Genomic DNA, 23,120 nt, shown 5'->3' on the forward strand with positions numbered 1-23,120 from the left:
AGGGGTGTCGGACAGTCCGGGTGTTTTGGGGCAGTTTGCTGTTGAGTTGTTAAGACTTGCTCAGCAATGTGCTATCGAGTTGTTAAAGACTTGGGACTGGGGATGCTGTAGTTTAAGAAATCGAGTAGCCTTTTGCTGTAATCATATTCATAATTGACTAGATGTCATTTCTTATCCCAGACCCGTGTGCTTATTGATGATCTGCGTGAAGTTTCTCAAAGGGGCAAAAGCAAATTTGGAAGTGACTCCAAAACCCTGCTGAGGGTTCTGTGCCACAGAAATGATTCAGAGGCACCACACTATGTAAAGAAGCATTTCAAGATACCCAGCTCAGCTCCCTCGAGCACCTGATTTATGGGGAAAATCTGGAAAAGCCTCGAAGGTACATACAACGGATGGAACGGTGCTCGGCCTTGCAACCTAGGAAGCGTATTTTGTAATAATTGTGCATTATTAGCAAGTACTCTCTCCGTTCGAAATTACTTGTTGCAGAAATGGATGTATCTAGACGTATTTTAGTTATAGAGACATCCATTTTCGAGACAAGTAATTCCGAACGGAGGGAATAGGAGCTTGGGAACCATACGATAGTTTTGATTCATGGGCATTGTATTGCTTCTGCGCAGGAAAGATTTTTAGCTGGATTTTGATGGCATTTCCGTCTGATGGGAATGTTGGTCAGTTCTTGAGGTTTCAGAACTGATGCTTATAATTCTGTAGGTGATTTTTTATGGTTACGACCAATTTGATTTTTTGCAGTCATTTCTTGAGGTTTGTAATGTTAGTGTGAACTTTATAAAAATAGGAGAAGGTCCACTTTTGGTTTCATCAACTCAACTTGAGTCTCCCTCTGATTTCAAGCCAGCCCTAGGAAATTTAAAGACTTAAAAGTTCATTTTCGTGTAATAACAAAGTTCATCTCATTTTTCACAAGAATGTAACTTTGACACAACGATGGTTATAGAAAATATATAGTAGCAATATTGTCATATGTAGTACTCCCTCTGTTCTAAATTACTTGTCGCACGTATGAATGTATCTAGATGTATTTTAGTTCTAGATACATCCATTTCAGCGATGAGTAATTTGAAACGGAGGAAGTAGTAAATTGGTAACATCGTGAAAAACACAAGAAACAATTTGTGAAAAACAGCGCACTACAGAAAATTTTGCATTATCATATATATATATAGGAGTACATCGTACTAGTACAAACTGTTTTGTTTCGCCAGATCTAAACATTAAGAATCAGTAGCAATCTACGTACATGTACATGGAAGCAAGGAAAGACTCCTCGTGATGGCGCACTTCCTGCGGCGGCATCGATCTCTCCCTTCTCAGACGCAGGCAACTCCAGCGGACATCGGCGTAGCCTTCCCGCCGTCTTCGAGCTTCATCAGTTTGGCGCCGTGATCGTCAGGCAGCGGACAGGCGCTCGCCCGCTTCTTCCTCTTTGCCTCGCCGGCAGCATCGTCCGCGGCAGCCATGTCGAGCAGGCGCTGCACCATCTCCATGGCGATGTCCAGCCCTGGGACGTACTCCGTGAGTACCTTGCAGTTCTCAGGGCCGCAGTTCTCGAACGTGTCCAAAGCTTCCCGCAGCTCGTGCCTGGACGCGCCAGCCAGGTGCCGCGTGACGGAGGACACGACGGCGAGGCACCCGCGGTCGTCGACGAGGGATGCGGCGTGGATGGCGTCCTCCATCCCGACGGGCTCGTGGTCTCCCCGGCGCCTCCGGCGCGCCGCGCCGGCCCTTTCGGCGAGGCCGACCCGCAGCTCGCGGTCGCGCAGCCGGTGGCCGTGCAGGTTGCGGCACGCGCTCTGCGCCGTGGCGTCGTCGGCGTACTCGACGAAGGCGTAGCCCTTGCGCTTCCCCTGGTGGCGTCGGCGGCGAGGTTGAAGGAGAGGACGGGTCCGATGAGCTCGCAGGCGTCGCGGACCTCCTTCTCCTCGGCGTTGAAGGGGATGTTGCTGACGTAGACGACGCGGCTGCAGCGGCAGTTGCCGGCGGCGGCGGCGATGCTGTCCATGATTTGGCAGCTTGAGTCGATCGAGGCGGCCAAATGCGGTCGAGACGGGCTGGATCAAGGCTTTGGCGAAATATATGGAGTCGAATCATCATCGTTCAAGACTCGGATTCGGTGTCATTTTCTTTTCGAAGCGCGTCTCGCGTCGTAAGTCGGTTCAGGGGTGAGTGGTTAGGGACGCGTCGTAACGTAAGTCGGTGTCCTTGAGACACCCAGGCCTCGCTTGGATTGAGTGTAATGTAATACAGGTGTATCAATTCTTTTTTTGTTGGTAATACGTGTTTCATTCATATCATAAAGAACAAAGTACAAGTCACGTAAAGACCGACATGACAAAACTGAAAAGATAGCAGAACATCTTTGAGCTTGACACCAACGTCTGTCACCTGCCTCCGGCACCACCGCTGCAGCCACCGAAGAAAAGAATGACGAATCACCTCCACACCTGAGCTCGACGCGGCTCCATCGCTGATATGCAGCTTTACGGACCTCCAAGGTGGCTCACCAAAAGTGAAACCCTTGCCGTTGAACGAATCAGACCGGGGCAACACCCCGGGCACACCATCGAACTCCAGATCTGGCAGCCCACCACGACTAAAACGCCGAAGGAGGAAACCATATCTGCCATCCACCAACCACGAGCCCAGCACATGCTCCGTCTTCTAGATGTCGTCGATGCAGACCACAACCTACATCCGCTCCTGAACTACCTCCCAAGCTCCGCGCCGACGCTGGAGCAAACACCGTCGCAATGGCGGAGCCCGAGGACACAGGTCCATCACGAGGATGCCGCCGCCGCCACGCCATCCTTGCTTGAACAGACTGGTTTCCAAATCCATCTCCAACCATAAGACCGATGGCCTCATTAGGGAAGGATCCGAAGAATCTTTATTCAGCGTTGTCATCGTCGCCGCCGAAGCAAAGACGATGAACAACCTAAAAACCTAGACTACTAGAGAGTAATAACGATCCACACGCGTGGATCCGGCGACCCCCCTCACCACCGACGACCGAGGTCGCCGGCGGAAGGGAGCCGCTGGAGAGCGGCGTTGGAAGATCGGCCACCCCCTGGTGGCGGCTAGGGTTCCAGCCGCCAGGGACGAGAGGAAAATAGAGACGAGAGGAAAACGATCTATTGTAACGCGTTACAGGTGTATCAATTCTACAAGTGTATCTTACGAGATTAGACTGATTTCTGGCCGGAAACAATACAGACATCTAGGGGCCTGTAATTCTTACAGGTGTATATGAGGAAATACGATAATCCAAGCACGTCTTTGGATATGCGTGACATGTGTGACGCCTACCACTGCTTTGGATATGCTTCTGGCACTGCTGCTAACATATCATTTTTATGAAGAACAATAGTTGTAAAAAAACTGAGTAATATCTTACCAAGTAAATGATGATTCTTACCATCTGGACATATCATACAATGTAATAAGGGGTGTTTCCGTCCCAAATTATGGAAGTCAAAACACAGAAGACCCATGAAGTGAAAAACAACCCCCGATACGCAAATAGAGCAGCAAGGAATCTATTCGTGAATTAAAAATTAAATAAATAATAGGTAGAAAATTAGAACGGCGCAGCAAGGCGCGCGTATGCTTCTAGTGTAAGTCGGTGTCCTTGAGAGACTAATTGAAAGGACCCCAATATCTGGCGTCCATGGCCTGAATGACCCCATCAAATAATTTTTTTTAAATAGACGCAAGCGCTCATATACACGTGTAAACACTCATCCGTATGAACGCACACACGCACACCCTACCCCTATGAGCACCTTTAAAAGACTGAGCCGACATATTATCTTAAAATTTACGAAGTCATCGTAGGCACCTCGTTGTTGACGTTAACGTCTCCTCCCACTGAATGCGCATCACCGGAAAAAAAATCCTGAAATAAATTCAGGAATAAGTGCGAGCACCAGAAATTGAACCCTAGTGGGTTGTGGATACTACGGTCTCTCTAACCATCCACCCATAGGTTGGTTTGCGGCCCCATCAAACAATTCGTTCACTGGGGGTAACTAGTAATAATGTACGTGCAATGCACGTTTATATTAGGTAGAATATTAGTTGCATGTTATATTAGGTAAGATATATCTGTTGCACATTGATATTTGGTAAGATATCAATTACTTTTTCGCGGGAATGGTAGGGTATTAATTACATGGCAGGTTTCAAGGAATAGCGGTGAGTCAAAACGTGTTTATAACCAATGGCAGTGGTGGGTAACTAGAGCGTTAAACGTGGTTGGTGCTCAACATTGAAGCGATTTGAACCGCTAGATAACATGATTTGATGGTCGGGATGATTTGGATCTGCGCATTTGGGTCTTTTTATATTGGTATAGATATACATGAAGTTTTGCAATTCTTTTACTTTTTCTTTGAGAAACCTCTTCACGCTTTATTCAACCGAAAATGTTCAGAGGAATGGTCACAATGCCATGTGGCGAAACTACTCACATATGTCTACCAAAACTCAGGGAAAAGAAAAAACTTTGCTAAACTATCTGCCTCGCAATCACTTCCTGGATCACCGCAGCATTAACACCACGTGAGTTGGTCTCTATATTCTTGATGACTGTCAAAGAGTCTGAAGCAACAAGTATCTGATCCTAAAGTTGTACAATTCATGCATAGCTCCCGGTCATCGTTTGAATCATTCGCTAGGTGGCAGGCCCGGAAGATCCCCGATTGACCAAAAAAGGCAAATGACATGAACCCTAAAAAACATTTTCTTATAAAAACACATAGAAAATCTAAAAAAAATTAAAAATGGCATGCTATGAATTTATGAAAAATGTCATTCTCTAATATCAGGAAAACAATTAATGTTAAAAAATATAGTTAAACTTATCATGGTCTGAAAATTTGAGTTGCCATGTGAACACAGAAGAAGAAGAAAAATGCCATGGTAAAAAAAATGCCATCTCTTAGTAAACAAAAAATGCCATCTAAAAATAACAAACTACCATCTCTTAATAATAAAAATTTCATCTCTTAATATAAAAATGCCCTCTGTTAATAATAAAAAAGGCCATATCTTAATATAAAAATGCCATCTCTTGGTAATAAAAAATGCCATCTCTTAATATAAAAATGCCATCTCTTAATAATAATAAAAATGCCATCTCTTAATATGAAAATGCCATCTCTTGGTAATAAAAATGCCATCTCTTAATATAAAAATGCCATCTCTTACTAAAAAATGGCATCTCTTAAATAAATAAAACTGTCATCTCTTAATAAAAAATGTCATCTATTATTATAAATAAAAAATATCATGTGATATAGTTTAAAGAATTATAAACTACCATGTTGATTTTTCTTAGAGAAAATGCCTCCGGTGAAAAAAAGAAAAGAAAAAGGGTAGAGCGGGATTCTTACCCAGGTATAGCAAATGGAGGGTCGCACTGCTAGCCAATGCGTTGGCTCTAGTGTTTTGAAAACTAGTTCGCTGGCCCTTTTTTCTTATACCGGGCTGGTTTGGAAATCCGATGTGGCTTTGATCCTGCGTCAGGATTCGTGCAAACGAATCAGACGGGAGATAGGGTGTCCGCGGGAACAATCAACCTGATTGACGTTCGCCAAATAAGATTTCCGTTTGGAAAAGTGTCAAGAAGAGAAGACTTGTGTTGTGACTTTGAAAACAAAAACTAGTTCTCCAAAAAGCATTTTTCAGCACCAAAATTGTTTTTCACACATGATTGTTTTTCTTTTCTCCATGAAAATTTACATGTAGACATAGGGCACATATCCTTTCCAGAATTTTTGAACATGAAACCTCATTATTTGTTTCACCTGAAAATAGGGATGTCAGTTTTGCCCATGGGTATGAGTACCCATGGGCACACTATCCGGAAATAGCGAAAATGGATGAGACATTGTACCTATGAGCAATGGGTATTCATACCTACAAAACATATGGACATGGCATGGGTATAAAATTATGTTGATACTTAGAAATAATTAATAAATAAAAATAACTCCTTTAACACGAGGGTGGAGAAATTTACAATTTATACATATTGCAAAACCCACTGTGCTTAAAATTGGAAAATGATGCCAACACATGACCCGGATATTTACAGAGTGAACCCGTCATAATAAACTTTCAATGTGGACACTCAAACTGAAGCGTTACCCTATATTTCCTAGCTGATCATATAGACTTGTGTGCGTTACAATGATACATGCAGAGAGTCTTAATCTCTCTTTTTTTGTAAAAAATCAAATATAATATAAGAAAATGGCACATGATATTCAAGTAAAAAGAAACCAAAACAATAGACTAGAAATTTGTGTCTCCTCGGCTGCCCGAATAGATTTCGTTTCTGATCTGCACTCTCCTTGGTACCTCATGATCTAATAGCATACATGTTGAGATACTCTTGTATTTTTAGAGTATGTTTTTGGTGTTCTCCTTATCGGAAAGGTATTTCATTGTGAACAATCCATCTCCCCTTTCTAGTTCTACGCGTGTGTTTGATTCAGCTTCAGCTGCCAACTTTTCAGTCTAAAAGCTAGAATCTGAACCAAAGGAGATGTCCAGCAAACCAACTTCTTGAGAATCTAGAAAATCTTGTAGTGCATTTTGTGAGCCGGTCTACTTCCAATTTTTTGAGCTTCTCAATCAACCACTTTATTCTTTTCCTAGAAGTGGAACGGTATTTACCCACCTTGCCACTAATAAGTCAAAAAACTTTTTAATCTATTCCTTGAGCGAGCGAGCGAACAAAGAGAGTGCCTCCCTCCTGAGCAAACGACAAAAGTAACTTGGCCTCCTTTGCGAGCGTGACAACTAGGGTTCCTAGCCGCCGCCAATACTGTCGGCCCTCTACCGCGCCGCCCCTAGCCATAGAAGCCTCCACTACCGCAATGCTGGTACAAGAGCCCAACAGCCGCTCCCGCCAAGTAGTGCCGCCACCTGGAGCTACGCTGGTGACCATTCCATAGACAGGTAGCCACCACGCCTTCCTTCTCCCTCCTTCCCTCACCCTCCATCCTTCCTCTTGCATCCTATATTTGTTACTATCCTATTTTTTCCAATGGCCACGAGCTTACACTTGATAGCGTAGAATCCCTTAGCCCACATGGCATAGCTCACACCTGGCTAGTGATTCAATAGTCTTTCATGTTTCCCATCAGATTATCAGAATAACAATAATAGTTAAATTGCTATATTTCATCATTTACTTTCTGAAATGGTCGTTGAATTGCTTACCAATGTATAAATGATTTTTTTAGGTCAGTTAGCATATAAACAATATTTCAGCCCCCGGGTCATTACAGAAAATTCATATAAAATTTACGGGTTTACGTTTGTCTCAAACGAACAACTTTTAGCTTTTCCACAATTCTTAGTTCACAACAGCTTTCTTAGCTCGCATATGCTTTTTTGAAACCCACAACTTAGCGCAAATGAAAAAAAGGTCTAAACTGTTCACGAACAATAGATTTTCGGAAAAACTAACACCCATATGTATGGGCGTTTGCATATTGCCCACACGCCTCCATCACCACTCATTTTGCCACGTATGAACAGATGACATCAGCAGATTTTTTTTGTTTTCGGCTTAAAAATGTTTTATCTTCTAATTAAAAAGCGAATTAAAAATCCGCTTTCACCATTAAATCCGTCTCGACGAGATCTTCAAAACTAAACCTCATGTTGATATGTTTCGATGATTTTTTTTTGCCCAAAAGTTGCCATGATGTTTAAACTGTAGTTGCCATAGTGCTTAAACTAAAGTTGTCATGTGGCAATTTTAGTTTGTAGATCATGGTAATTTTAGTTCTTTGGTGATGTCAATTCCAGTACTTTGACCATAAAAATATTTTTTTATGAACCATGGCAATTTTAAGTGCATGTATCATGGCAATTTTAATTTATGGTGCATGGCAAGTCTAGTTTCTTAATTCCCCATGTTATAATATGTCAAAAATTACTTTTAAATGTAGAAAAAAATAGCTGAAACATATCATGGCAACTTCAGTGTAAACATCATGGCAATTCATGTACAATAGACACGGCAACTTTCAATCAAATAAAAAATTCGTCGAAATATATTGATATGAGATCTAGTTTCGAAGATCTCATCGCGAGGGATTTAATGGTGAAAACGGATTTTCAATCGAATTTTTCATTTAAAAGATAATACATTTTAAAAACAAGAATCCAAAAAGATTTTCACATGCATGCATGCGGTGACATGGCGTAGTCTGTGTTATAGGGCGTGTGGGCAGGTTTAGCTCCCACCACACGTGTGGGCGCTTTGGGAGCAATTTCGCTCCTCTCACACTTTCGTTTTTATGCTGAGAACTACAGGCAAATAGATGGATCAGGCCCGCTTAAAATTCCAGCAGCCCATATACACGTAGTGGCCTCCTCTTGAAGGAAAAAAAAAAGGAAAGAAAGATGTATACGAGTTTCAAAAAAAAAAGGTGTATACGATGACCTCCAAAGAAAAAAACAAATGATGTATTGTGTTTTCCTCTCTTTTATTTTTTGCGGGCTATTGCGTACGCGTAGCTCGTTGCAAAAAAAAAAACTACGCGTAGCTATTCGCAAAAAAAAAAACTACACATAGCTTAGCCTCTACGCGACGTATTCTGTACAAGTACGGGGTAGAGCCGCGTACGTACATACGCATCTCTACCGGCCGCTGCAGCCGTTCTCGTCTCCTTCGATCTCGCGAAAGCAAACCCTAGCGCTCTTGCGAAAAGCTCCTCGATCCATCGCCATGGCGCCATCGGCTTCCGACGTCCTGCGCCTCGACGGCAACGGGAACCCAAGGACGCTCCGCCTCTTGGCGTCGCTCGTGGAGGCCGAGTCCCGCCGCTTCGCCGCCGCCGCCTCCGAGCCCGCCGAGAACGACCTCGTCCGGGCGTTCCGCGGCGGCGCGACCCCGGCAGTCCCCATGGCCGAGTTCCTCGAGCGCCTCCAGCGCTGCAACTACTTATTCGATGGCGGCGTCTACGTCCTCGCGGCGGCGTACCTCGCGCATTGCGCAGCCCCGCCGCTCTCGAGGCTGGGATCGTCGTCGAGCCGGCCACCGCGCACCGCCTGGTTTCCGTGGCGGTCCTGCTCGGTGCCAAGTTCAGCAGCCCGAGGTACTTCGAGAGGCGGGTGGAGTCGTTCCAGATATGCTCGGGCGAGTCCATCCGGTCCACCGAGCTGTGCCCGCTCGAGTTGCTGTTCCTACGCGCCCTCGACTACCGCGTCTTCATCGGCGACGAAGAATTCCGGCGCTTCTTCAGGATCCTGGAACGCCGGCCAGCTCCAGCGCGCAGCGTGGCTTGTGCAGCGAAGAAGAGGAAGGCCGAGGAGGAGGTGGAACCACGCCGCGTGCGAGCTTGCCAGCTAGCCGCCCGCTACGGCATCTCAGGATTCAACCAGAGCTAAGTTCTCAATTCTCTCTCTCTCACTATTGCATCCTCGAATTGTTTCTTGCATTGCATTTGAATCATGCCAGTCAGGAACTCACCACGCTTTCCTTGTTTGGTACTCCTACTTACTGTCGTTTCTGTGTTTTCAATGGAGGTTGTTTCCGGTGGAAAGGAGTCAGAGGACGAGAAGCTAGAGCTCACAGCAGACGCTGGAGATCAAATGTTGGCCTAAATGTCAAGTCTGTCAGATTAGTACGACAAGTGTTAGTTGACTCGAGTCCACTGTTGTCGTCTATGTCTAGTCTTGGCTAAGAAGTACTCCCTCTGTCCCAAAATATAAGAACGTTTTTTTATGCTAGTCCCAAAATATAATAATAGTGTCAAAAACGTTATTATATTTTGGGACAGAGGGAGTAACGTGCTACAGTCAGTTAGTCACTCCCTCCTTCACAAAATAAATGTTGCCGATTTAGTATTAAATTCAGACACTTATTTTGGGATGGAGGGAGAGTCCTTGTGTAAGATTCTTTTTATATATCAATAAAGACTATTCGATGTTTTGCAGGATGGCTCATAGCATCGTGCAATTCATGTGTCCAGAAATTATTTAGCCCAAATCAGAGTTAGTGTTCTCGTCTAGCAATTCTGTTACGATCAGCTATTCATTAGTACTGTAAGATCATCAAGGTTTCAATTTCAAAGATCAATAAAGAGTATAGTTTTTGCTGGATTTGATATCTTCGAAATATGCAGATCGATCACTGACCTGCATGGACAATATACAGTATTTCCCTGTGTTCTTCTTTCATAACATAATAAGTCTTGAAGGAAACGAAAGGATTGTTCTCAGTCTCATGTCTAGGGCCAAACGACATACATGTTCTGAGCAGGAAACAATAATATATACTTATAACCCTGATGCACAATCGATTCACAATAATGCATCTTACACGCACACCTGCATTGACAACTGCTGTGATTGCCATGAGAATGTGGCCACATAAATAACCCAACACTTCATACAACAAGATCATACCAATCTTCTGGATTCGAATGGCTGCTCTGGCTAGTGACTATGACTCCACTGAATCTGACACGAAAAGAAGACAACAAATCAGAGAACTGACAAGAATTCTCCACTAAAAAATGAACATGTGCAAACATGAACTGATTATAGGTATACACATGACCAGATATAAGAGCACTTGGTAAAACTTATGAGAAAGACTGTCAGGCCCAGTTCATAGCCTTCCCCTGTTCCTGCGTGCCAGATGTCACTGTAGCCGTAGATTTCTCATCGTGTGGCTCTAATGCGAAGATAACGGTTCAATCAAGTGGGCAGCTCTCCTCCCTCGATCTGCTATCCAAGGGTGGGCCATGTTTCAGACACAGCTGTAGCTGATCCGACAAGCGCATGTGCTCTGTCTCTGCTTTCTTTCACTTTTCTCTTTTGTAATGGCTATAAAGCCAACCACCCTGCTCGGGAGAGGGCATGATTCTGTGATTTGGGTGTAAACCCTAGCCGCCTGTGGCGTGCTGTACCAACTTTCCCAAAACTCTCAACAAGAACACTAGCAATTTGCTCTGTTCTTCTGCTAAATTTCCTGGTTTGTGCGCTAAATTGCTTAGATCATAGCTCTGATCCTGACAATTGGTATCAGTGGCCAGTCTTTCCTCGGAGGCGTCTTGGATTTGAGCAGTGTTGGGGTTGGTTGCGGCCGTAAAATCCCTCTACACTCTTGAATCGGGCGGCGGAGTAGTTCGGAGGCGGCCGGAGTGGCAGAATTCGGATACAGTCGGAATTGCAGCCTAGTTGCCGGGGAAAATTTCTCTGGTGGTAAAACCCCAGCTCCTGTGAACTGACCGTGTATCGGCGGAGGCGGGCGCAGGCGACGGCGTAGGCGGCGGCGACGAGAATTCCCTCCCTCCCACTGGTGCTACTCGCTGAGGCTGTCAAGATGACAGGTCAAGCTGATTCGGTCACGACGGCTGAATTACAGCTAGAATCACTAGAGTTGGACATCAAGACGCTGCAGCGTGACCGAGAGGAAGATCGCAAAGAGTTTCAGCAATTCCAGGCGACTGTGAACAGAAATTTCGCCACGATGCAGAAATTTTTTGAGAAGATCCAAGACAATTTTAGGCGCTTGCTGTCAGATCCGGAGCCAATTACTTGTAACCCCCCGGATACAACTTTCCATATTCGTAACTCCAACTCTTGCCTTTTCCGGAGATGCGATATGATTTTTCCTTCGTGGTTGGGTTTTTGTCCTTTGTTTTGCTTTTGTTCATGTCTTGCATCTCATCTCATAGCATCATGCACATTGCATCTGCATGTTTTCATAAAACTTGCATCCGCTCGTAGTTGCCGCGTCCCCCTTGCTTTTGTTGACCGTTCCGAGACCAACCTTGTTTTCTTTCATTTTCCCTCTTGCCTAAAGCGGAGTCTCTTTGCACAGCGCATTGACGCCTCGCCCGTGTCCGAAACTTCTCCGAACCCGAACCGCTCGGTCATGACCAACGGGTCCGGATCATCCCCCAACATCTACAAAACATCTCCGTTTTCTTATTTAGACTCCCTATCTATTTATTTCTCGACCGTCCGATTAAAATCGGAGGGACCAAATACCCCTATCCAAAATTCACTTGTGTTATATAAAGACTAACCCTAAAACCTAGGGACCTTGTCCGATCCACCCGTCGTCGCCGCCGCCGCCGCCACTCCACCAAATTCCCCTCGGGATCCTCCTCCTCCTCGTTTTCCTCCACCCACCAACCAGAGCTCTCCACTGCTCCTCCCCGATTTGCTAGCTTCGGTCCCGAGCTCCTCTGCCCGTCTCCCCTCGATCCATCCACCCAACCACACCGCGGCAGCCGCCACCCCCTCTCTTCCCGAGGCCCGAGCAGGAGCGCTCGGCCTCGTCTTCTCGCGCGGCCAGCCGCCTCGACGGCGACCTCCAGGACCACCGCCACGCCCTGCTTCTTCTTCCTGCTCGAGGAGATGCCCCTCGCCTCGAGCACCAACGCTCCAAGGCCGTCTTCTATAGTTGCGTCGTCGGAGCTCCCCACCACCAGCAGGCAGCCGCACCTCTCCTCCGTCCCCTCCTTCCCTTCGCTTTCTCTCTCTCCCTCTCATCTCCCTGCTTCCTCTCTCTCGCAGGGACTAGCAGGAGCGCCATGGCCGCCCGATGCTCAAGCCACCACCGGGAACCGCCCCTCCGCCGTCGCGTTCCTCTGCCCTGCGCCGTGGATCCGCGCCAAGTCCCACCGCGTCGAGCTCTGCTTCCCCCGCGCGCGCTCCCTCCTGTTCGTTCAGATCGAGCAGCAGCAAGTCGTCCGTTGCGTTGACCGCGTCCCCTCCACCTCCTCGTTCGATCTAGCCAGGAGCGCCAGCCTCCAGCGCTCTCCTGATCGGGCCCGAGCCAAGGCCCAGCTCGCCTCGCGTCCCTGGAGGCCTCCCTAACCACCGAACCGGGCCTTGGCCCAGGGTGAGCAGACCCCGCCCCCTCTCCCGTGCTGGCCCAGCCAGTTTCGGCCCGTGTAGTTTTTTTTTCCTTGCTGCGAATTTATCCGTTTATCCAGTGATTTAACAGTTTGCAGAAACCCCTTGCACTTCATGCATATAATAACTCATGATCTGTGCATCATATGTAAAAACTTCATATATGTAAAATGCTTAGTTTTTTATATAGTTTCATAATATGCAACTTTCATCCCTGTTAAAAATATTTAAAATTGTTGTTTGCATTAATTTGCATAAATGCCATGTTAAAATGATTTATTTCATAACTAAATAACTGTAGCTCGGTTTTAAATAAACTTTATATGTATTTGGGGTGGGAAAATGCCTAGTTTAACATGGTCCACTTTATTTTCCTGTTTAACAACCTTAAAATATGTTTTAGGGCATAACAGTACCAAATACATAATTTGCATATGAGGATTTTTCCGGAATTGTTGTTTGTTGTTCCGGCCTCATTTAAATTTGCCTAGGTAGGTAGTTTAATTATGCTTCACCTCTTGCCATGTTTAACAACATTTAACATTGCTTTGTAGCTTAAACGAGATTAAACTAAATATGTCAATGTGGTGTTTTGTCAATATGCAACTCGTTGCATATTGAGCTCCACTTAACTTGTAGTGTGGTTTGTTGCATTTTGTCATGCCATGTCTCATTAAACCGGACATGCATCATACTTGTTTGTGCATCATGCCATGTTTATGCTTGGTTGTTTACCATGTTGTTTGTTTCTTTCCGGTGTTGCTTCTTAGTTCCGGTAATGTTGCGATTGTGAGGATTCGTTCGACTACTCCCGTTCGTCTTCTTCATGGACTCGTTCTTCTCCGTAGCGGGATTTCAGGCAAGATGACCGCTACCCTGGATCTCACTACTATCATTGCTATGCTAGTTGCTTCGTTCTATCACTATGCTGCGCTTCCTATAACTTGTTCTATCAAGCCTCCCATATTGCCATGAACCTCTAACCTTTGACACCCTTCCTAGCAAACCGTTGTTTGGCTATGTTACCGCTTTTGCTCAGCCCCTCTTATAGCGTTGCTAGTTGCAGGTGAAGTTGAAGATTGCTCCATGGTGGACAAGGTTATGTTGGGATATCACAATATCTCTTATATTATTAATGCATCTATATATTTGGTAAAGGATGGAAGGCTCGGCCTTATGCCTGGTGTTTTGTTCCACTCTTGCCGCCCTAGTTTCCGTCATACCGGTGTTATGTTCCCGAATTTTGCGTTCCTAACGCGGTCGGGTGATTTATGGGACCCCCCTGACAGTTCACTTTGAATAAAACTTGTCCAGCAAGGCCCAACCTTGGTTTTACCATTTGCCTCACCACCACCTATACCCTTCCCTTGGGTCGGCCAACCCAAGGGTCATCTTTATTTTAGCCCCCCCGGGCCAGTGCTTCTCTAAGTGCTGGTCTGAACCGGGCAGACTGCGGGGCCCCCTCGGGGCAACTCGAGGTTTGGTTTTACTCGTAGGCTGACCTATCCGGTGTTTCCCTGAGAACGAGATATGTGCAGCTCCTATCGGGATTGTCGGCGCATCGGGCGGCTTTGCTGGTCTTGTTTTACCATTGTCGAAATGTCTTGTAAACCAGGATTCCGAGACTGATCGGGTCTTCTTGGGAGAAGGAATATCCTTCGTTGATCGCGAGAGCTTATCATGGGCTAAGTTGGGACACCCCTGCAGGGTTATAAACTTTCGAGAGCCGTGCCCGCGGTTATGTGGCAGATGGGAATTTGTTAATGTCCGGTTGTAGATAACTTGACACCAGATCCAAATTAAAATGCATCAACCGCGTGTGTAGCCGTGATGGTCTCTTTTCGGCGGAGTCCGGGAAGTGAACACGGTTTTTGGGTTATGTTTGACGTAAGTAGGAGTTCAGGATCACCTCTTGATCATTGCTAGCTTCACGACCGTTTCGCTTGCTCTCTTTTCGCTCTCATTTGCGTATGTTAGCCACCATATCATGCTTAGCCGCTGCTGCAACCTCACCACTTTACCCCTTCCTTACCCATTAAGCTTTGCTAGTCTTGATACCCATGGTAATGGGATTGCTGAGTCCTCGTGGCTCACAGATTACTACAACAACAGTTGCAGGTACAGGTTGTGCGATGATCTTGACGCGAGAGTGATGTTTGCTTGTTTGGAGTTCTTCTTCTGCTTCTTCTTCGATCAGGGGATAGGTTCCAGGTCGGCAGCCTGGGCTAGCAGGGTGGATGTCGTTTGAGTTTCTGTTTGTGTTTCATCCGTAGTCGGATGTTGATCTTATGTATGTTGTATTGATGTATTTGTGTGGCATTGTATGCCTTATGTATGTATCCCCATCTATTATGTAATGTTGATGTAATGATATCCACCTTGCAAAAGCGTTTCAATATGCGGGTCTATCCTTGGTGGGACCTTCGAGTTCCTCTTGGATAGGGTCGCATATTGGGCGTGACATTACTGGAGAAGAGAGGAGGGTCAAGGTAGTGTTCAAATCAAGGACAACAACAACCAGTCGCCTCAGATAGCTCCTGGACGACCCAAGCAACTCCAAGCTCCAACTCCTCCATCAGTAACAATGCCAGAGAAAGCACCTCCTGCGGCAGTGGGAAATGCAACACTGCGAGATCACACTGGAAAAGAACTTAATTTGGATGGGACTCTGAAGTTGCCTTACAGACATCCAAATTTTGGTCAGGGTAAGGAAACAGCACCAAACAATATAATCCAAATGGAAGAAAAGCAAGAGGAGGAGGTTATGGATCAGCAGTATAGAAGAGGACCTCATTTCCCTGTTGAGGCACGAAGAAATGTGTTGACAGTAAAGCCATCGAAGTTAAACATCTCTGAATTTGAAGGTCAGGACCCTGAATCTTGGATTCAGAATTTGGAGCAGTATTTTGCTGCAGCTAGGACTCCTATTGAGCACAGAACTGAGCTGGCAATTTCTTACCTTAAAGGACCTGCTGTACAATGGTGGAGAGGAACAGGATTTGCTCCTAGCAATGTTCCTTGGCACAAGTTTTTCTCTTTCATCTCTGACAGATTTTCTCTGGAGTCTGTCTGTGATATTGTCAGCTCCTTCCATGCAGCTCAGCAAACTACTACAGTTACTGCATATGTAGAGCAGTTTGAGCAGCTAATGAACATAATGAGAAGAGAAAATCCTGGAATCCCTGATGATTATTATGTGTCCAGCTTTGTGGCAGGGCTTAACCCATATATTAAGAGTCATGTGGAGTGCTTCAAACCTAAGGATATGCAGACTGCAGTGTGGTATGCTAGGAGGATGGAGAAAGCCCAAGCCCCAGCTACTGTAGTGCAACTTAAACCTTATGTTCCTCAACCTAGAAGACAAGTAGTGTTTGACCAGCCCAAAACCCCTGTTAACACTGTCACCCCAAACAGAAACACTATTATCCAGCAGGCAAAACAAAACCAAGTGTGTTATAAGTGCAGAGAGCCTTAGGTGCCGGGTCATAGACAGGTCTGCAAAATGAGCCAGAGAGCTCAGATCCAAGCACTGCAAGTTGAGGAAGCAGAAAATCCTGAAACAATCTATGTTACAGATTTTGATGACCCTGAACTGGAAGCACTGGAGCAACCACCTAGAGAAGCAGTATTGAAGGTGTCAATGCATGCTGCGATGGGAATAGGAGCAACCAAGAATACCTTTATATTGTCTGTCAAGATAGGCAATGTAGTGGCCACAGCACTGGTGGACAGTGGTAGTACTTCTACCTTCATCTCTCCTGAAGTAGCAAGTAGATTACCTGTCAGTACAAGCCCTACACCCAGGATAAAGGTAGTGCTTGCTAGTGGGGGAGTACTATGGACTGAATTTCAAGCAAAGGACTGCCCTTATGAAATTCAAGGCAATCTCTTTACTGACAGTTTCAGAGTGCTCAAACTGAAAGGATATGACATGATTTTGGGAGTTGATTGGCTCAGGAAGTATAGTCCAATACAAATGGACTTTATTAAAATGGAAATGAAAATTTCTGACAGTTCTGGATAGTTTATTACATTTGTGGATGAAACTGTCGACCCCTGTTGCTGAAGCCTAGGACAACACTGAAAAACTATTGGAACAAGCTGTTTGTGGGTTTTTCTTGTTCACAACCTCTGGTGCTGAATTTGCAGCTGCTAATTCAGAAATTCCTAATGAATTGCAGCCACTGTTGGACCAATATGACCAGCTGTTTCAGGAGCCAACTGAATTGCCTCCTAGCAGGCCCTGTGATCACAGAATCCCACTAGTGGAAGGAGCAAAAGTAGTTAACCAGAGGCCCTACAGAATTCCTCACCACCAGAAAGAGATTTTGGAGAAAATTATTAAGGAGCTACTGAAAAATGGTATAATCAGACCTAGCACAAGCCCATTTTCCTCCCCTGTGCTACTGGTCAAGAAAAAGGATGGATCTTGGAGGTTATGCACTGATTATAGGAAACTGAATTGTATAACTATCAAGAATAAATATCCTATTCCTGTCATTGAGGACCTTTTGGATCAACTGAAGGGAGCAAAGATCTTTTCCAAAATTGACCTAAGAAATGGATATCACCAAATTAGAATGGCAGAAGAGGATATTCCAAAAACTGCATTCACTACTCACATGGGATTGTTTGAGTTTTTAGTTATGTCCTTTGGACTAACTAATGGTCCTCCCTCCTTCCAAGCACTAATGAATTTACTGTTTGGCCATCTCAAATTTGTGGTAGTTTTCTTTGATGATATACTGGTGTTCAGTTTTTCATTAAAGGAACACAAGGACCATTTGAAGCAGGTGTTTGATATTTTAAAAGCAAACAAGCTATATGCAAAAATGGAAAAATGCTCTTTTGGTCAGCAAGAGATTGAGTACTTAGGTCATGTGATTAACTCTGAGGGAGTTTCTACTGACCCATCTAAGATACAGTCCATTAGAGAGTGGCCAACTCCTACTACTGTCACTGAACTAAGGAGTTTTTTGGGGCTAAGTGGATATTACAGAAGGTTTATCCAGGGATATGGAGTAATTTGCAGACCCTTGTTTGACTGCTTGAAGAAGGATGGTTTTTCTTGGAAGAAAGAGCAACAAGAAGCATTTGTGACCTTGAAAAACAAGCTTACTAGCACACCTGTGTTAGCACTGCCTGATTTCTCCAAACCTTTTATTTTGGAAACTGATGCTTGTGGATATGGACTGGGAGCTGTGTTGATGCAAGAGGGAAAGCCTATTTCTTACTTCAGCAAGAGCATTGGCCCCAAAGCAGCTGCAATGAGCACTTATGACAAGGAAGCCTTGGCCATAATTGAAGCAGTTAAGAAATGGAAACATTATTTCTTAGCAACATCCTTAGTGATCAGAACTGATCAGGAAAGTCTGAAATATATTCAGGAACAGAAAATTACAGAAGGAATTCAACATAAGCTGCTGCTGAAGTTGCTAGGATATAATTTTACAATTGAGTACAAGAAAGGCAAAGAGAATAGGGTGGCTGATGCATTATCTAGAGTGAAACATGTGATCCATGCTCTAACTGCAACTGCCACTTCTCCTACTTGGGTCAAGCAGGTCACAGCAAGTTACCATTTGGATAATAAGATCAAGGAGCTCATTGCTGAATGTACTGTGGACAAATCTGGTACCTCTGCTAACTCCTTCAAAAATGGCATATTGAGATTTCATAACAAGATTGTAGTGGGATCTGCTACTACTCTGAGACAAGAAATCCTCCAAACATTTCATAGCTCAGAGTTGGGTGGCCATTCTGGGGAGAGGGCTACGTACCAGAGAGTGAAGTTAATTTTTCACTGGCAAGGTTTAAAACAAGATGTAGTGCAGTTCGTAAAGCAATGCCCTGTTTGTTAGTTGAACAAAGCTGAGAACACTCCTTATCCTGGATTATTGGAACCACTTCATGTGCCTGATTTTGCTTGGGCCCATGTGAGCATGGATTTTGTGGAAGGGCTGCCTAAGTCTGAACACAAGAATTTGATTCTAGTAGTGGTTGACAGATTCACCAAGTACTCCCACTTCATTGCTATGAAACATCCAATTACAGTACAATCTGTTGCAAGAGCATTTGCTGATAATGTGTTCAGGTTGCATGGAATGCCCCTAGTAATTGTCACTGACAGAGACAGAATTTTTACTAGTCATCTTTGGCAACAACTGTTCAAGTCCTTGAAAATCAAGTTGCATTTGAGCACCAGTTACCACCCTCAAACTGATGGTCAAACGGAAAGGGTCAACCAGTGTTTGGAGAATTACTTGAGATGCATGTGTTTCCAACAAACCAGGAAGTGGCATGGGTGGCTATCCCTAGCTGAGTGGTGGTACAACACCTCCTTCCACACATCACTTAAGATGACACCCTTTCAGGCCCTATATGGTTTTCCTCCCCCCATGATTGCTGAATCTGCCTTGCCTGATGCAATTTGTGAGGACAATGAGGATCTATTGCATAACAGAGAAGTGGCACTGGAGGTGATCAGGCACAATCTGATAAAAGCTCAATCTAGAATGAAGTTCTTTGCAGATAAAAAGAGGAAAGAAAGAGAATTTGTAGTGGGGGACATGGTCTATTTGAAGCTGCAACCCTACAGACATAATTCTCTCAGCCTGCATAGGCACATGAAGCTGCATTCTAAGTTCTATGGCCCTTTCAGAGTAATGGAAAGAATTGGAAATCATGCTTATAAATTACTCTTGCCTGAGGGTTGTCAGCTGCATGACACATTTCATGTCAGCCAGCTTAAAAAGCACATAGGACCAGCAATTGTCCCTTCCCCTATACTACCACTAGTTGGTCCTGATGGAATCATCAAGGTGGAGCCTGAAGCCTGGAAAGAACCCTGGTTCCAAGGAAGCAAGGAAACATCAGTATTCCTGTCGTTCGGTGGCTAGTCAAATGGACCAACATGCCTGTGGAAGAAGCTACTTGGGAAGACTCTGCATTCATTCAGAAGGTTTTTCCGTCTTTTAGAGCTTGAGGACAAGCTCCGTTTCAATTGGGGGGTATTGTCAGGCCCAGTTCATAGCCTTCCCCTGTTCCTGCGTGCCAGATGTCACTGTAGCCGTAGATTTCTCATCGTGTGGCTCTAATGCGAAGATAACGGTTCGATCAAGTGGGCAGCTCTCCTCCGTCGATCTGCTATCCAAGGGCGGGTCATGTTTCAGACACAGCTGTAGCTGATCCGACAAGCGCATGTGCTCTGTCTCTGCTTGCTTTCACTTTTCTCTTTTGTAATGGCTATAAAGCCAACCACCCTGCTCGGGAGAGGGCATGATTCTGTGATTTGGGTGTAAACCCTAGCCGCCTGTGGCGTGCTGTACCAACTTTCCCAAAACTCTCAACAAGAACCCTAGCAATTTGCTCTGTTCTTCTGCTAAATTTCCTGGTTTGTGCGCTAAATTGCTTAGATCGTAGCTCTGATCCTGACAAAGACACCTGTCAAATTTTACATGAATAACAGATTAACAGGACTACACTGCAGATATATATTAATCTCAACTGAAACTGAGAAATGCATAGGCACTGGAATCATGTGTTTATCATCGTAACCCCCGCCGCAAACACACCTGTGTAATTGCTCTAATTGATGTTGAGGCCTAAATATCTTTGAAGCACAAGTTCTTGCCAGTTCACCACTTTGATTGGTTCTGATGAGATTCAGAGTAATGATTCAAACTCTAAGTTGCAGCCATACCAGTTAATTTGATTTCTTCAAAATCATGAAAAATTACAGATGAGACGATGACCAAAAAAGGGACTTCGATGACCTTATATCTATCAAGAAAAGTGGACAAGATAAGTCATGCTTGACTGGATTTTAACTTGTATTCTTTCTCTATTAGATTAACCATAAAACACTCCTGCATAATAGTTGGTTATTGTCATCTTGTTGGAGCCAAGACTACACACAATCTACCAAGGAAAAGCAATCACATCCAAGGAAAAAGACATGAAGCTTTGTTTGTTTGCTAGGTTCAGCTGTTTGCCTACATCCGCAGGAGCCGAAATTCAGGGGCTCTGCCCAGATATATTTCTTATCATGGTTGTTCGAGTTACATCACACAATCGCATACGTAAAAGGATATAAACCTGAGTATCGTACATTTACACACTTACTGCTTCCCAAGATTAGGCAATCCCTTTATCTTTGCATATATTTGTCACACACAAAAGATTTAGTGATTTCTGCAATTCCACTTGGTCTCTAAATGATGGATGGATATTAATCAATGATCTATGGTGTGGAAGACCCTTTCTTTACTTGTCTGAATAATCAAGATGGCAAGCAAATACTGTCACTCCTGATTTAAGTTAGTTTTCCCAGAAGCTCAGGAGAAATAAACACAACCATTTAAACAAGACTTGCCTACTACAATAATGAACTATCAAGCACCAAACAAGTTAGTACGTGATAACTATGCAGGTACGGAGATAATTAGAATGCAACAGAGTATTTACCCCTTCATATTGTCTGTGACGACAGCGATGGTGGGAAGTTGGTATATATGTGTGCACGTAGGATGTGATGCTTCAACCTGCAGATGCTCTCAAGCTGCAATGTCTTGACATCCAGTGAGAAACATTCCAAGTCTGACATCTCTAATGATGATGAACTTGCGGAGTCATCTTCTGATCTTAGTAGTAGCAAGTACCTCTCTGTTGCACCTCTCAGGAAATACCGGTAACCGGATTCCAATGGGATCATCTTCTCCATCTGCCACTGGTTGAAACTCGGACCTTCGATCTGCCTAATGGTATAATAGAGGTCAAATGTGCCATCTGCATCGTGTTCACGGACAGCAAACATCCCAGGTCTGCCTTCCCCAGCGTCCACAATGGCAATCGGTGGCCTTCGGCAGCCAGGTGGGAGGTCGGCAATGGAGAATTCCATCCTCCTGGTGTCAAGCATGAGCAATTTCTGCCTCCAGTCCATGACCAAGTAGAAGCAGGCACAAGCGTATTGTCGGCCGAAGAACACAGGGCTCTTGGACGACGCCGTTGACACGCCGGTGCCCACTAACAAATCGCCCCAGGCCTGAGATGCAACGGCTTGCCATTCTCCGGTGCTTGAAGAGAAGACGAAGGCGACCAGCTTCGTTTTGCACTGCGCCATCCAGATCACTCTGAATGACGTTTCTTCCGCCTCCTCCTCGCCGGAGGGAGCCAGGAAGGGCTCGCACCAGCGCTCCAACTCCACGCGGAGTGGGTGCTCCACCGAAGCAGCTAGGTCGTCAGGGATTGGGGGGAGCTGGAGGCACCGCCGGTGGAGAGGGTCGCACACCGCGAGCTCCGTGAAGACAGGGGAATCCTCGCCAGCGTCGTCCTCTGGGGTGCGGTCGAGGAGGACGCGGCCGTCGCGGACGTCCCGGACGATCCAGCTGTCGTGGGAAGGGAGGAAGGAGTAGGAGAAATCCGCGGCGAGGGAAATGGCGCGGGCGGCGGGCGCGGAGGTGTGGGGCGGGCGGGCGGGGTGGAAGCCGTTGTGGTTGAGGAAACCGAGGAAGGGCCGGGCGTGGAGGGAGCGGAAGCGCCGGAGGAATGCGCGGTCCGTGACGAGCCGGCGGAAGGTGACGCAGGCCGCGGAGGCGCGGACGAGGTCGGCCGGTGTGGGCAGCAGGAGGAGGATCTCCGCCAAGAGGTCGTCCGTCACCCGCAGGGAGCTCGTTTCCGCCATTTCCTGGCTGGTCGCCGGTGGGGTGGATGAAGGAAGGAGCTTTGGCGTCGCTGGATCGGAACTCGGCAGCTGCGTTGGCCTGGAAGGTCAAAATGTCCAGCAAAAAATGGTTTGGCCTCTCGTGAAAGTCAGACGTGATTACTCCTACGAGTATGTGAAAGCGCACTCTGCCTCTTGTGACCAAGTCTGCTTCTTTGCAAAAGTAACAGAGTTACGGATAATAGTCTATAGAATATGAAAAACATACTCACCCGGGAACCAGTAACGCGTAAATTATGTCGAACCAAAACTGATCAATATCCGAATGAAACAGATTCAAACTTCTCCTAGAAATGTTTGTGGTGCAAAATTGAAGAAAAAGAGTAATTAAAAAAATGAATTTGAGGCATGCGCTGGACTGAAGAGACGGATTCCTTTCTACGGGCCCATTTCTTTGTTTGCTTTGGAGAATCCGGCATCATGTTCTACGGGCACATCTCTTAATAATTCCTTCGATCTTCACTAGTGGGTCCTC

General features: G+C 45.5%; 1 protein-coding gene and 1 pseudogene across 3 annotated transcripts; both read right to left on the minus strand.

The window, feature by feature from the left end:
• Window positions 1–1,233: 1,233 nt before the first annotated feature.
• On the minus strand, window positions 1,234–2,082 carry LOC119367639 (annotated as a pseudogene).
• Window positions 2,083–10,173: 8,091 nt separating this feature from the next.
• LOC119363360 lies at window positions 10,174–22,693 on the minus strand. Of its 3 annotated transcripts, none has more exons than XM_037628697.1 (2): window positions 21,391–22,693; window positions 10,174–10,512 (listed from the first exon to the last, which is right to left on the minus strand). In XM_037628697.1, the coding sequence occupies exon 1, from the start codon at window positions 22,604–22,606 to the stop codon at window positions 21,395–21,397; it is 1,212 nt and encodes a 403-aa protein (XP_037484594.1). In that variant the 5' UTR covers window positions 22,607–22,693; the 3' UTR covers window positions 10,174–10,512; window positions 21,391–21,394. The 3 variants fall into 3 exon arrangements, with proteins under 3 accessions (XP_037484594.1, XP_037484593.1, XP_037484595.1); XM_037628696.1 differs by lacking the exon at window positions 10,174–10,512 and adding an exon at window positions 19,553–20,367; XM_037628698.1 differs by lacking the exon at window positions 10,174–10,512 and adding an exon at window positions 20,433–20,579.
• Window positions 22,694–23,120: the final 427 nt, after the last annotated feature.

This window comes from Triticum dicoccoides, chromosome 2B (genome assembly GCF_002162155.2).
Source record: "Triticum dicoccoides isolate Atlit2015 ecotype Zavitan chromosome 2B, WEW_v2.0, whole genome shotgun sequence".
NCBI lineage: Eukaryota > Viridiplantae > Streptophyta > Magnoliopsida > Poales > Poaceae > Triticum > Triticum dicoccoides.